This window comes from Chiloscyllium plagiosum, unplaced genomic scaffold, assembly GCF_037043375.1.
Source record: "Chiloscyllium plagiosum isolate Xiang-an unplaced genomic scaffold, Cpla_swu_hap1 HiC_scaffold_15, whole genome shotgun sequence".
In the NCBI taxonomy this organism is placed as follows: domain Eukaryota; kingdom Metazoa; phylum Chordata; class Chondrichthyes; order Orectolobiformes; family Hemiscylliidae; genus Chiloscyllium; species Chiloscyllium plagiosum.
Window position 1 is genome coordinate 14,524,670 of NW_028270153.1, and position 14,494 is coordinate 14,539,163.

Below are 14,494 nucleotides of genomic sequence, written 5' to 3' on the forward strand. Positions count from 1 at the left end.
CAACTCCTATACTCCAAAGGTCTGAGCAATGAAGGTAAGCATGCTAAACGCTTTCTTAAACACCCTGTCTACATATGATACAAATTTCAAAAAATTGTGTCCCGGAACTCCTGGATGTCTCTGTTCTACAACACTACCCAGAGCCTTGCCACTAATTGCATAAGTCTTGTCCTTGTTTGTTTTACCAAAATACCCCATACCTCACATTTTTCCAAATTAAGCTCCATCTGCCACTCCTCAGCCCATTGGCCCAATTGATCAAGATCTCTTTGTAAGCTCACATAACCTTCTTACCACCAATTTTGATGTCATCCACAAACTTAATAAACATGCCTCCTAAATTCTCTCCAAATTATTTGTATAAATGACAAACCATTTTGGTGGATTTTGGACTGATTCCTATGGGACACTACTGGTCACAGGCCTCCAGTCCAAAAAACAACCTTCCACTACCACCCTCTGTCTCCTACCATAAAGCCAATTTTGTATCCAATTGGTAAGCTCACTCAATCCCATGTGATCAGACTTTACTAATTAGTCTACCATGCGAAGCCTTGTCAGAGACTTTACTAAAGTCCAAGTGAACAATGTCTACCACTCTGTCCTCCTCAATCTTTTCAGTTACTTCATTAAAAAGCTCAATCAGTTTTTTGAGACACAGTTTCCCTCACATAAAACCATGCTATCTTAATCAACCCATGCCTCTCCAAATGCAAGTGAATAGAGTCATATCTTTCAGAATCACCTCCAACAGCTCACCCACCACCAATGTCAGACTCACAGGTCTATGGTTTCCAGGCTTCTTCTTATCACCTGGGCTGAAATGGACAGATTTTTAATCAGAAAGGGAATCAAAGGTTTTGGGAAACAGGCCAGAAAGTGGAGTTGAGGATTATCAGATCAGCCATGATCCCATTGAATAGCAGAGTAGACTTATAGAGTCATAGAGATGTAGAGCAAGGAAACACATCCTTCGGTCCAACATGTTCAGATATCCTAACCTAAGCTAAGTCCCATTTGCCAGCGCTTGGCCTATATCCCTCTGAACCCTTCCCATTCATATACCCATCCAGATGCCTTTTAAATGTTGTAATTTTACCAACCTCCACCACTTCCTCTGGCAGCTCATTCCACACATATGCATCACCCTCTGCGTGAAAACATTGCCCCTTACGTCACCTTTTAAATTTTTCCCCTCTCACAATAAACCTATGCCCTCTAGTTCTGGACCCCCCCCAACTGAGATAAAAGACCTTGTCTATTTATCCCATCCATGTCCCTCATGATTTTATAAACCTCTATAAGGTGACCCTTCAGCCTCCAACACTTCAGGGAAAACAGCCCCAGCCTATTTAGCCTCTCCCTACAGCTCAAACCCTCCAACCCTGGCAACATTTTTACAAACCTTTTCTGAACCCTTTCAAGTTTCATAACATCCTTCCAATAGGAAGGAGACCAGAAGTGCATGCAATATTCCAAAAGTGGTCTTACCAATGTCCTGTACAGCCACAACATGACCTCGCAACTCCTGACCAATAAAGGAAAGCATACCAAATGCCTGCTTAACTAGTCTATCTACCTGTGACTCCACTTTCAAGGAACTATGAACCTGCACTCCAAGGTCTCTTTGTTCAGCAACACACCCCAGGACCTTATCATTAAGTGTATAAGTCCTGCTCTGATTTGCTTTTCCAAACTGCAGCACCTCGCATTTATCTAAATTAAACTCCTTTCACTACTCCTCAGCCCATTGGCCCACCTGATCAAGATCCCATTGTAATCTGAGGTAACTTTCTTTGCTGTCCGCTACAACTTCAACTTCAGTGGGATCTGCAAACTTACTAACTATAACACCTGGGTTCACATTCAAATCATTTATATAAATGACAAAAAGTAGTGGACCCAGCACCAATCCTTGTGGCACTCCACTGGTCACAGGCCTCCAGTCTGAGAAACAACCCTGCACCAACCCTCTTCTACCTCTGAGCCAGTTCTGGATCCAAATGCTTAGTTCTCCCTGTATTCCGTGAGATCTAACCTTGCTAATCAGTCTCCCATGGGGAACCTTGACAAATGCCTTATTGAAGTTCACATACAGAACAAAATTGGTAATCCGAACGTCAATTGTCCGAACTTCGAATTATCTGAACAAGAAATCAAGGTCTGGTAAAAACGTTATACATTATTCGAACAATCAATCAGTTATCCGAACAAAATACTACTCGTCAGTCTCATGCGGATAATCAAGGTTGTTCTGTAGATCACGTCCACCACTCTGTCCCATCAATCCTCTTGGTTACTTCTTCAAAAATCTCAATCAGGTTCATGAAACAAGATTTCCACGCACAAAGGCATGCTTATTGGTTAAATGGCCTACTTCTATTTAGACGTCTTACAGTCGAATGGTCTTAATATCTCCTTCTTTAGCTTGGTGTCAATTTTGTTCTGATTACACTCTTGTGAAGTGTGGTTGGATGGTTTAAAGATACTATGTAAATGTTAACTGTTGATGCGTCAGTACATTAGCTTATGGTAACTTATATCAACTAGTAGCCCTCCTGAACCTGAACATAGGTTCCAAGTTCAAGTCTTACTCTAGGCTTGCACCTAAAAAATTTAAGTCAACAGTGCAACACTGGAGTCTCTTGTGGCACAGTGATAATGTCCCTACCTCTGGACCAGGAAGTGCAGATTCAAGACCTACCTGCTGCAGATATGTGTCAAAACATCTCTGAACAGGGTGATTAGAAAATATCTAGGAACAATCCAGTTGTCCCTTTAAAAAGTCACAGTGCAGTACTCAGGGAGTCCTCCACTATGAGAGGTGCAGATGTCGTTAAACTCAACCTGGCTGCACATAAAAGATCCTGTGGTACCATTTTCAAAGAAGAGTCTGGAAGTTAGCCAAAAGTAACGAACAGCAGATGCTGGAAATCAGAAACAAAAACAGAAATTGCTGGAGAAACTCAGCAGATCTGGCAGCAACTCTAAAGACAAAACAACGTTTGAAGAACTGAGATCTGAAGAACTACCAATAGACCCAGACTTTGTCTCTCTCTCTCTCCCTCCACCAATACTGCCAGAGTTTCTTCAACAATTGTTTCAGGCCAGTTATCTTGGCCAACATTTATCCATCAATCAACATCACTTAAAAGACTGGACCATGTTCAAACTGTCATTCTGGACGATTACTGGAAGAAGATCGGCCAACTCCATTACAACCATTTATTTAATTGACTCTGGAGCCCTTTGTGACTAGTACTGGTCGAGAAGGGTGCTACATAAATGCAAGTCTGCGGCCCTGACAAATACAATCTCTCATCCAGCAACGATGAAAGCCAGTTACAGCCACTCAAAGTTTTGAGTACTTTTTAAACAAAAGAAAAAAAGACAGTTAAAATGAAATATAAACAGTTTTTTAAAAGCTTGTGAAATATTCACGGGTCTTGTCTGAAAGGGAAAAGCATGTTTCTTTTTGAAACATTTTTTCATCGGGAAAAAACTTTTTTTCTCAAGCTCGTTATCTCTGTGGTGCAATCTCGCTTTAAGGGAGTCCCCATGGTTTAGCTGGAGTTACAGCTGGTCGTCAGCGAGTGGTAAAGTAAACGCTCTGTTGGCTTGGTGCTTGTGTCAAGGGCAAACAAGACCAGACTGCCTGGCGCCTCTGAACACCTGGAGAAGTTCAGGTTAACTACATTCCAATACACACAGCTGATTCACTGGATTATATATACTAATCCTTTGTCAGCAGATGTGGTCCTAGTGTGACACCCAACTCGAAACTCGCCTGTAGCACTTCTTAATTCCCCCCCTCCTTAAATAAACAGTGTCTCCACCCCCCAACTGCTTGCGAAGGAGGAATTAACATTTTACGATCTAATAATAAAAACGTGGAAGTCCATTAGGATTTCAGTGAATTTACAACTGCACTTATTTTTTTTTAAATATAATTTTCCTAAAACTTTTACAAACTTTCTCGGGCAAGTCCAATTTATTTCATCACTGCTTAGACAACTGTTTTGCCTGGAGATTTTGCTTTAAATTAGTGATCCATTGATGTCTGTTTAATCTGTATTGTATGTCAGAGGGTGTTTGGAAGCCAAATAATTAAAAGGCTTAACTGTTCTTTAAAATTGCTTAATGGCTTCAAAGTTTAGCAATAAATGTCAGCGAACAGGTTGGGAGTTCTGTTCCAACAATGTTGTTCCAAGTTGACTTTAGGATATTCGGAGGGGACAATGTGGGGTCATGATTTTTTTTGACATCACGGAAGTATTTATAAATTACACAGGCTAGACCTTTCCCAGCAGCGGTATATCGTGTCACAGATTTGTGCGGGAATCTTGCATTGTCAAAAAATATAAATACCAAGCAGTTTAAAAAATGAGGATTGGGATTGTATCGAGGGTAGGGGGGGATACTGAATAATTCACAATAGGCGCAACTTTTTTTAAAATGAGAAAAAGTTACTTCACAATTTTTCCAAGTTTCCTTTTTAAAATAATCTTGGGAGCTCTATGAAGGTGGATTCAAATCCTAAAAGGATTTGTCTCGAGAATAGTCTCTCAAATTGCATTCCTATGTCTGTTAAACTCGAGCCCAAGTTCCTGAAATTATAGTTGAATTGAAACTTGTGTGTGAAATTTGAGTATATAGTGAGCAACTTTAGGACAGGGTCGATGGAAAATCCCCCGGAATTTCGAATAAAAAAATTATCCTCCTGGTTTTATTAAAGTTTGTTTCATGTACATTTCCCAACAGCACGAGTTTTCAGCCTCATTGTAAATAAGCCCAAACTTGATCAACACCCGCCTTGTAACACAGAGATCAGCGTTAATCAATTACATGGAACATTTAAGTGCCTTCCTGGGGTAATCTTGTGCAAATTAATTATGTACGGTGCCTGGCAGATTGGGTTGTGGTAACACCCCTTCTCACATCTGCTTCTGGGCGCTTTCAGCTATTGTAAGTGAATGTTTCCGGTCGCTGCTTCGCTAGTTATTTCAATCAGAGAGCAAAGCAGCTATGGTCATGCACATTACTCACCGGGTTTTTGGGGTAGCTTGTCATTTCGCCACGCTCATCTACAACATGCCTTTACAATTGCTCAACACGGGGAAAAAAAATCTTAACCCTCATTTCATTACGATGATTTATTTCAGTCGAAAGCTAATAAATCAGAACAGGGGCCGCTGTTAAATAGCATCGCCTCTCCACATGAGGAATGTGGAGGAAATCTTATGTCAGATGAGGAAATCTGGGACATTAATTGCTTTGGAACACCCTGGGAGTTGATAGTCACTACATAAACTCTGTCAGTCATTGTGTTCCAAGATATTGTAGTATCAGAAAGCACACACACAAAACAAGGTTTTAATTATGTGACTAGTTTTTATTTTAATCAATTCATCAAAAACCAATAAAAAAATCTTTAGTACAACATTGTTGTAAACAATTCAATACACACTTACAAAGTATAAGATTTACAACTGAATCACCCCATAGGTCTCTAAAGGATGCCATATACAATCTCAATTCTAGACTCCAGCATGTCTCGTTAATGGCCTGTGGTGTGGCGTGAGCTCACACATTACACATTTAAGAAGGATGGCGCGGCTAATCGCAGTTAAATCTGTTGCTAGGCACGTCGCTAGGAAGAGTTACTAAAACTTTGCTGTGCTTCCGCCTAGTTCCCGCGTCCACCTGGGTTCAGATGGAAGACTAAATTAAAAGGAGCCGAGAGTCCTGGAGCCTGGCGATCACTGCAAGATCTGCTGTCGCTTGGTACCATGATCAAGACACTAGTCCCAGTAACATGATTTTTAATTTTAATTTCTCCCAGCTCTCCTCTTTCCCCTCTTCCAGGGACTGCGGGATGGATGTACTGTTAATCCAGCACCACCGGATCATGTTATATTTAGCATCTGGAATACCTGGAAGAGACAGAGGGAGCAAATGATTAAAATTTTATTCTTAAATGAAAACATTGCAACTTCCCATTGCATCAGAACAGCTCAGTAAGCATTGACATGATTACGAGTTAGCCAACACTGTCAAAAGAGAGATTGGGTTCAGATTCCCCTTCGTTAATGCTTTTGGACTGTTTCAACAACAAGAAACCTGACCCGACACACGAGGGGCAAGTGGAGTTCCGCTTGAGAAGTGGCAACAATTTTGTACATACCTGTAAGTAAAGTGAACCCATTCAGCGACACAGAATCCTGTCATCACTGCTCACACATGGAACCTACGGGGGGTGGGGGTGGGGGGAAGAGACAAATAACGGGGGAAATCGTTAAATCAACTTGCCAATCACTACATTACGAAAAATTCACGTAAGTGTACATTTCTTGAAATTATTTAATGTTGACATGATTAATAAAAACATATGTCCAGTCCGAAATAAAACATATCCCTAAATAAGTAGTACAGTATACATTTAATGTGTTTTACAAATCTTCAATACCAGAAGTATTGACTTTTACAAACTATTAGGAAGTATTTATTCACCTCTGTTGACAGTCCTGTGACATCTGCACTGAGAGGGGTCCGAGACTGCCCTGTGGTCCCAGCGGCTGCCTGACACCCCATTCCCGGCTGGTCGTCCAATTCGAGCTGCAAGTCCCAGATATAATCGATGACATGCTGCAGGATCTCGACTTTGCTGACCTTCTTGTTCTGGGGCAGCGTGGGCACGAGTTCCTTCAGCTTGGTGTAGCAGCCGTTCATGTCGTACAGGAACATGCTCATCTGCTCGTCCAGGAGCGGGGCGACTTTGTACTTGGCGATGGCGATGCTCTGCTCGGACAGACAGCGCACCACTTCCTGGGTGCAGCCCTGGCGCTTGAGCGAGCAGGCAGCGCTGACCACTTTCATTATCCGCTGTGCGGGAAGAACACTCCACTGAATCTGAAGAGGCTGAGAAATCGCTGTGACAACTCTGAAGTTGTCGGTGAGCTTTTATGCGCCACTAAAAAAAAGGGCGTCTCTCAAACCCAGAAATCCAGGCCCATGTCTGCGAGCGAATGACAACTGAATTCAGCAACAAAACGGGGCGTGGTCTACAGAGCTTCTGGGCCAATGGAAAACCCTGCTTTGCATCGAACTTTTGAAATCTGTCAAGAGTTGGCGGACAGGGGGCTTGGGGGGGGGGATAAAATAAGGAAAAAAAATGTACATATTTTGCTGAAGATGTGGGAATGCAGCTGGTTTGTATCTGGTGGGGTCTGCAGGTGGGGGTCGCCCAAGGGCGTGGGTGGGGAAATAATTCATGAGAATGTAAACTCATCAGATGCTCAGTGAAGGTTTTGAATGATTTCTCGATTTCTTTTTGCACGCATTACTAGGGAATAACTCGCCAAAAATAACTAGTTGAAATCTCAACTGGGACTAAACATTTTTCCCCTTCACAAATTAAAATGCAGAATTGAAGTTGCATCATGTTGCTATCCCAAGTGCGCAACAAGAAAATATTTCCATTGCAATTACAGATTGATCTGCAGAGATTCTGAAAGTATTGAAATGTAACGGAATGTTGCGAAACAGTATATAGAGGAATTCTGTGAAAGTAGTTCCTCACGATCTTTGGACTGTAAAGAGGCGATACATTAAGGGAAATCCTTTCAATCATTCTAAACGCTTAAAATATTTGCTTTAAGATTTATATTCAAGAAAAATAAACTTCACGAGGAACTTAACTAAACAATTGTGGGGAAAGTGACAGCGGATTTATCGGTTTGACTGAATTGGGTTATATTATTGTGAATAACTTCCAGGATTAATATAAATCCAATCGAATTTAACAGCAAAAATCACACAGTAAGCTTCTTGTTGTCAAAGTTGTCAATTTATTCAGTTAAAACTCTTTAAAAGCAGAATGTTTCTGTCTTGTCCTTACAAAGCAAAGTATCAATGTTGAGAACATTAACAAAGTTTTAAAGGGGAACGGATAATTTAGAGGGGAAAAAAGGATTATTAAAACAGTGAAATAACTTTCTGAAAATACTTTCATTTTTGCGATTTGTAATAAATAAGGTTGAAGGGAAATGAAACAATTTTTCCACAGATTCAGTGCTTTCCGAAACAACTTTTTATTTGGAGTGGAGAATAGTTAAAGTTTAGAGGAAAAATGAATGATTAATCGGCAAAACGTTATCCGTGGAAGATTAATCACTCTGGAGGCATTTTTGTTTGCAATTTGTAAGGAGGGGAATGAAGGTATTTTCCAGATATTTGGTGTAATTCTAAGTGGGAATTTTGAGAGGGAGCAATAACAAAGTTCAGAGGAGGGCAGTTAAATCTTGAGAGACAAAAGCAATGATTAAACAGTCAAAAAGTTGTTACTAACCACTATAGAAGCACTTTCAAACTTTTTGTAAGGAATATTTTTAAAATGAGAATGATGAAAGGGGAAAACAGGGGTCCATGACAATTTTAGAGGAAAAAGAAATGGGGGCAGCAGTGAAAAATTTAGGGGAACGTGCATGATGAATGTGAGAAAAGTTGTCCCTGAATGATCTAATTGCTATTGGAGTAATTTTACTTTTGTTTGCAATTTGTAACAAGTATTTTTTTCCCAATGAGGAAGGGGAGGGTGGAGATGTTCAATGATTATAGAATTTCTAAAGGGGAAACTGGGCCAGTAACAAATTTACTGGAAAGGGGGAATGAAGGAATTTTCCAGAGATCATCTGCATTTCAAAGAATGAAACTGGGGAGAATAATAAATTTAAAGAGGGAAAGAAGAGATGGGGAGGAGAATGGAGGAATTTTTCTATAAATTATATTAATTTCAAAGAGGGAATGGGGGGCAGGGAAACAAATTTAGAGGAAGGGGAGGATGAAAGAATTTTCTAGAGATTATATGAATTCCAAAGAAGGAATGGGGGGGGGGTGAAAACAAATTTAGAGGAGGGGGTGGCAAAGGAAGGAGAATGGAAGGAGACTACAATATGTGCACTTTAAAAGGGAGGGGTTTAGAGGAAATCAATTTAGAGGATGGGGGAGCATTGAAACATGGGGGGGGGGGTTGGGAAAAGTAAAATGAAACTGGAAAAGAGATAATTGTGGAAGCTTGTAATTTTGCTTTTGCAAAAAGAAGTGGGAGAGAAAGGAGGAATTTACCATGAGGCTTGGTGCAATTTTTTTTTGTTTGTTTTCAAGAGGGAAGGTGAAGATGCATCTCTTTTTTTTTGCACTCCGAGCCCTGTGGAGTGTGTGTGTGTCCCTCCCTTCCCCCAAATGCAGCCTCCAGACTGGCAGGCGCCAGGCCCGTGACGTCACCCATTCATACAGCCTTGACGCCTGTCAAGCTGGCGCCGTGCAGGCGGTCGCCATAGCAACCCACACGCCAATCACCCGCACTACAAGGGCGCCGAACAGCCAGCAATTAACTGGCAATCATCTGCACCCTGATAAATCGCCCTTTAATTTGTCACCTTAACCCCTCTTAAAAAGTTTACACCCGCACACCTGCAAAGCCGTATTGTTGCTTGTGTTTTTTTTTGGGGGGGGGGAGTGGGTGGTGTGGGAGGTTGTGCAGGGAGTCCGCATGGTTGGAATGCTTGCAGTTGCTAAATGCTTGGAGTAAAAGGAGGGAAAAGGTTTGAGGGGGATAGAGAGAGATATTCTCCATTGAAAACATATCTGCATTGCAATACATAAACCAGCTGCAAAAGCTGGACGGCAGTTAACACATTATAAAGAGATTGCCTCTAGATATATTCCTCTTGCAGTCCGGCTACACATTTTAAAACGTGCATTCTATGCTTTTTAAAGTTGCTGCTACATATAGCACTGTTTCGTACATGGTTCCATACGGACACAATTTGACAACACATTTTCAGGGGGAGGAACAGATATTTAGATCACATCTGCTTGGTATGCCTATCCCTGGAAAGATGGAATGGACTAAATACAGAATAGCCCTCTTTTTTTCTCAGCCCTGAATCTTCGCTTTTATTTTATTGAGGGGTGTGGGCCAGACTGTACATAATGCCTATAAATGCTGATTTGGTGTTTATATAAAAATTAGTCTTCTGAGTAACGTTTCGAAAATGTTCTTTTTTGTTGTTTGTGCTGAATTTATGGTGAAATCATTGTCCAAATTTGATTGTAATATTGAGAAACAAAAATAGCACATCTAAATCTTCTTTTCAAAAAAGTATTTTCGAAATCAGACTGTGTCCCCATGTGTAACAATCACACTGCATCCAAAATAGATGGTTAAAAGCATTTTTACGTTTAAAAAACATAAAGTAGGACAGAGTTGCTACACTGATCAGAATTTTAGATGAAATGTAACTCGGTGTGATGTTATTGTCGAAGAGTGCTCACTTTCTCCGTGATGTTAGTGTTCTCGATTAATTATGCTAAATTTCTGTAATTGTATTTCCAAATCTTTTGCTTTCACTTGCAATTCTACTTAAGGTCTCCTCTTAAAAATCACAAATGTCATTGTATAAACAATGCAGTATATATTAACATTGTCACTAAAGTGATCCAAATGGTCTTATATGGGACACATTAACAGAATTTGACTTGGTTAATGAGAAAATATGTTAATTCGTGCAACACTGAAGTTTCCTTCCAGGTTTCTTTCTCCCTTCCAGCTTTGAAAATTGAAATCTTAACTTTCACGTCCGATTGCATTTTGCTGTTCCTGTTTCAGGTCATAGCTCACAGGCTGTGCCCGAGACTGCAGGGCAGTTAGAACAATAGGCGAAAAGAAGTGAGTTTGTGGGAGAGATTCAGCCTGGCGACACTCTGTCTGAATCTGCTCTTTGCACTCCTCAGCGCTCTTTGTTCAGCTGCAAAAACTATCAACGTTTCCTACTGCCCTTCAACAATGACCCAGCCAGATGGGTCTTCCTATATACCCAACCCCCAACTAATCTTGTTTACAGCGTATCAGACAAAATATATTTTTTTAATGAAACACTGTAGTCTCACAGAGACAAGTTCTGTATACAGTACGTACCTAATTGCAAAGACTAATTGCTGAAGGTGGAATTATTCTGAAACGTATAGTGTACTGTTACAAACAGAGGGACATTAATTGTATTTAAAACAAACTACGCAGGATTCTCCTTTCTCCTAAAATACATTGTGCACCTTTCCAGTTCGGGAAGGACATATTGCAGACAAGCCTCAAGGTCTCTGGCAGAGTTCCAGCAGAGCTAGTTGCTAAGGGCGCTTTGGTTGATGCTGTTGGGCTATGCTGAGTTTGCAGTTTGGACACTGAACTGGCATCAACGGCCCCATGTCTACTGACTGGTGGTGGAAGGTGGAAATAAGCCAAGACACCCGTGATTATCTCTCTCCAACCTCAAACCTCCCACCCCATCACTGCATCCCTTCACCCATGTTCTGGATTAGTGGTGCTGGAAGAGCACAGCAGTTCAGGCAGCATCCAAGGAGCTTCGAAATCGACGTTTCGGGCAAAAGCCCGAAACGTCGATTTCGAAGCTCCTTGGATGCTGCCTGAACTGCTGTGCTCTTCCAGCACCACTAATCCAGAATCTGGTTTCCAGCATCTGCAGTCATTGTTTTTACCTCCCATCACCCATGGCCTGGCAATGGATGTCTTTCATCGCTAGGTTATTGTGATGATAAAATTCCCATGACAGTTCTATATCAATGATGTTAAATCGAATCCCCGTAAATATTGGGGGAGATAATGGCTGAGTGGCATTATCACTGGACTGTTAATCTAGAGATCCAGGTCATGCTCTGAAGACCTGGCTTCAAATCCCACCATGGCAGAGAGTGGAATTTGTTTGGGGTGGCACAGTGGCTGAGTGGTTAGCACTGCATCCTCATAGCACTAGGAACCTGGGTTTGATTCCAGGCTTGGGTGTCTGTGTGGAGTTTGCACATTCTCCTTGTGTCTGCGTTGGTTTACCTCCGGGTGCTCCAGTTTCCTCCCACAGTCCAAAGATGTGCAGGTGAATTGGCCGGGCTAAACCGTCTGTAGTGTTAGGTGCATTAGTCAGAGGGTAATGGGTCTGGGTGGGTTACTCTTCAGATGGTCGGTGTGGACTTGTTGGGCCGAAGGGCCTGTTTCCACACTGTAGGGAATCTAATTGAAAGCCAGAAGAACTGTGGATGCTGGACATTAGAAATTGCTGGAGAAGCTCAACAGGTCTGGCAGCATCTGTGTACAGAAATCAGAGTTAACATTCCGGGTCCACTAGCTCCAAAAGCTAGTGCTTCCAATTAAACCAGTTGGACTATAACCTGGTGTTGTGGGATTTTTAACTTTGTTACCCCAGTAATTGTTGCCATAAGCTTAACTTTGAATTCAGGTGTGGATGAATTGTACGCTTAAGTTCTGAGAATGGTTACTGGACCCGAAACGTTAACAGATGCCGCCAGACCTGCTGAGCTTTTCCAGCAATTTCTTTTCTCATTCCCCACAAACACAGTCCAGACCATCACACAAGCCAACCTCCCGTCCACGGACTCCATTTACATTTCTCATTGCCACGGAAAGGCTGCCAACATCATCAAAGACCCCTCCCACCCGGGTGATCCTCTCCTACAACTTCTTCCATCCAACAGAAGATATAGAACCTTAAACACACACACCAGCAGGTTCAAGAACAGCTTCTTCCCTGCCGTTATTCAACTGATGAATGGACTGTCTAACTTCAAATAATGCTGAGCTTTTAATCTCTTGTCTAAGTCCTGTGCAGTGTAACCTGTACGGCAAGCGTTTTTTTCATCCCATGATCTGTATGTCCTTACTTACAATAATCTGCCTGTACTGCTCGCAAGCAAAACTTTTCACTGTATTTAGATACACATGACAATAAATCAGTCAAATCAAATACCACCAATTGCAAGGCAGGTCATTTTAATGGTTGGTTGGGGGGTGTACTTAGGGCAAATTAACATAAATGCTATTCTTGTGGCCATCAATTTGACTTCTAACCCTGTGGTGAAACACATTACCCCCAGAGAAAGATCTTCATCATTTTGATGCCATGTCAGAGCTCTCAGTCACAGATGTCATTAGCCAAAGCTTGACAGTAGGTCAGCCATCTTGTTACTCCCTGGTGTCCAGGCGAAGTTTTATCCCTCAACCAAAACCACTGCAACAGGTTATCCAGTTAACTCTGATTTCTCTTCAGAGATGCTGCCAGACCTGCTGAGCTTTTCCAGCAACTGTTTTGTTTCTCATTTACAGCATCCACAATTCTTTCAGGTTTTAGCAATGGCAACACATCAAAAATATACTTCATTGTCTGTAAAGCACTGTGAGATGTACCAAGACTATCAAAGGTTCTAGATAAATACATGGATCATTCTTTTATAGCCAGTTGGCTAAGGAAGATCCCAACTTTGATCTCTGGCTTGTTGGCAGTTAATTTAACTGGTTGGCAATCTGTGTGTCAGGCTGAGAGAGTAGGCAAACTTATCTGTAATTCAGTGTTCAGTGGCTTTTATTGAAGAATGTGTGTGTGTGTCTGTGTGCTGAAATTAAGTTCATAGTTCAGTTAGGATGCATCCCAGGGTTGAGTTAACATGCAGACCAATGGTGCGCGATCAACTCTCTTGCAAGCATTTTACAATGCCTTTGTTACCCCAGTAATTGTTGCCATGAGCTTAACTTTGTCTTCAGGTTTAGATGAATTGTATGCTTAAGTAAGATTAATGTCCCCTTTGTTGGCTCTTTGTGGCACCTCCAATCCATGACTCTGAATGCCACTCATCCTTCTCAAATGTCATTTAGGCCAGAATTACAGAGCCTCAATATTGTTGTTTTCTTCAAATCCTATGAAGAACTAAAACAGCCCTCAGCCACAACTGAAACCATTCTGCATCCAAACCCCAGCTCTGGAGATGCGTTCTATGCTTTCGTGACCTGGAATGCTATCCTTGCTTTCTTTTGATGTGTGACCTATGACTCAGCAGGTAACGGTCATGTTTCTAAGTACTGTTGATCCAAGTCGAAAAATGTGGCACTGGAAAAGCAGAGCTGGTCAGGCAGCATCCGCAGAGTAGGAGAGTTGGCGTTGCAAGCATGAGGTCTTCATCAGGAATGAGGAGTAGACCAAGCTGAGAGATAAATAGGGGAGGGGAAGTGGAGCTGGGGGAAAGGTAGCTGGGAATGCAATAGGTAAATGAAGTTGGGGGGTGATGGTGATAGGTTGGGGAGGACGGTGGAGTGGGGCGATGGGAAAATTGACAGGTAGCGCAGTTCAAGAGGGCAGTGTCGAGTTGGAGGGTTAGATCTGGGCTAAGGTGCGGGGAGGAAAAATGAGGAAACTGGTGAAATCCACGTTGATCCATGTGGTTGAAGGGTCCCTAGGTGGAAGATGTGGCGTCCTTCCTCCAGGCATCGTGCGGCTAGAGTTTGACAGTGGAGGAGGTCCAGAATTTGCATGTCCTTGGTGGGGTGTTTAGATTAGATTAGATTACATTACAGTGTGGAAACAGGCCCTTCGGCCCAACAAGTCCACACCGACGCGCAACCCACCTATACCCCTAC

At 42.0% G+C, this 14,494-nt stretch overlaps 1 protein-coding gene across 1 annotated transcript; it reads right to left on the reverse strand.

Moving 5' to 3' along the window:
• Positions 1–5,371: 5,371 nt before the first annotated feature.
• Positions 5,372–6,940, reverse strand: id1 (inhibitor of DNA binding 1, HLH protein). Its single transcript, XM_043710792.2, has 3 exons — positions 6,511–6,940; positions 6,185–6,247; positions 5,372–5,933 (listed from the first exon to the last, which is right to left on the reverse strand). Exons 1-2 carry the CDS (start codon positions 6,874–6,876, stop codon positions 6,206–6,208), a joined length of 408 nt encoding a protein of 135 aa, XP_043566727.1. The 5' UTR covers positions 6,877–6,940; the 3' UTR covers positions 5,372–5,933; positions 6,185–6,205.
• Between the last annotated feature and the right edge of the window lie 7,554 nt (positions 6,941–14,494).

Excerpts from the sequence above, each read along its gene's own strand:
- id1 (XM_043710792.2), bottom strand. The coding sequence starts at position 6,876 with ATGAAAGTGGTCAGCGCTGCCTGCTCGCTCAAGCGCCAGGGCTGCACC. Across the intron at positions 6,248-6,510 it reads TCACAGGACTGTCAACAGAG|GTTCCATGTGTGAGCAGTGA; the intron begins GTGAATAAATAC and ends CACCCCCCGTAG.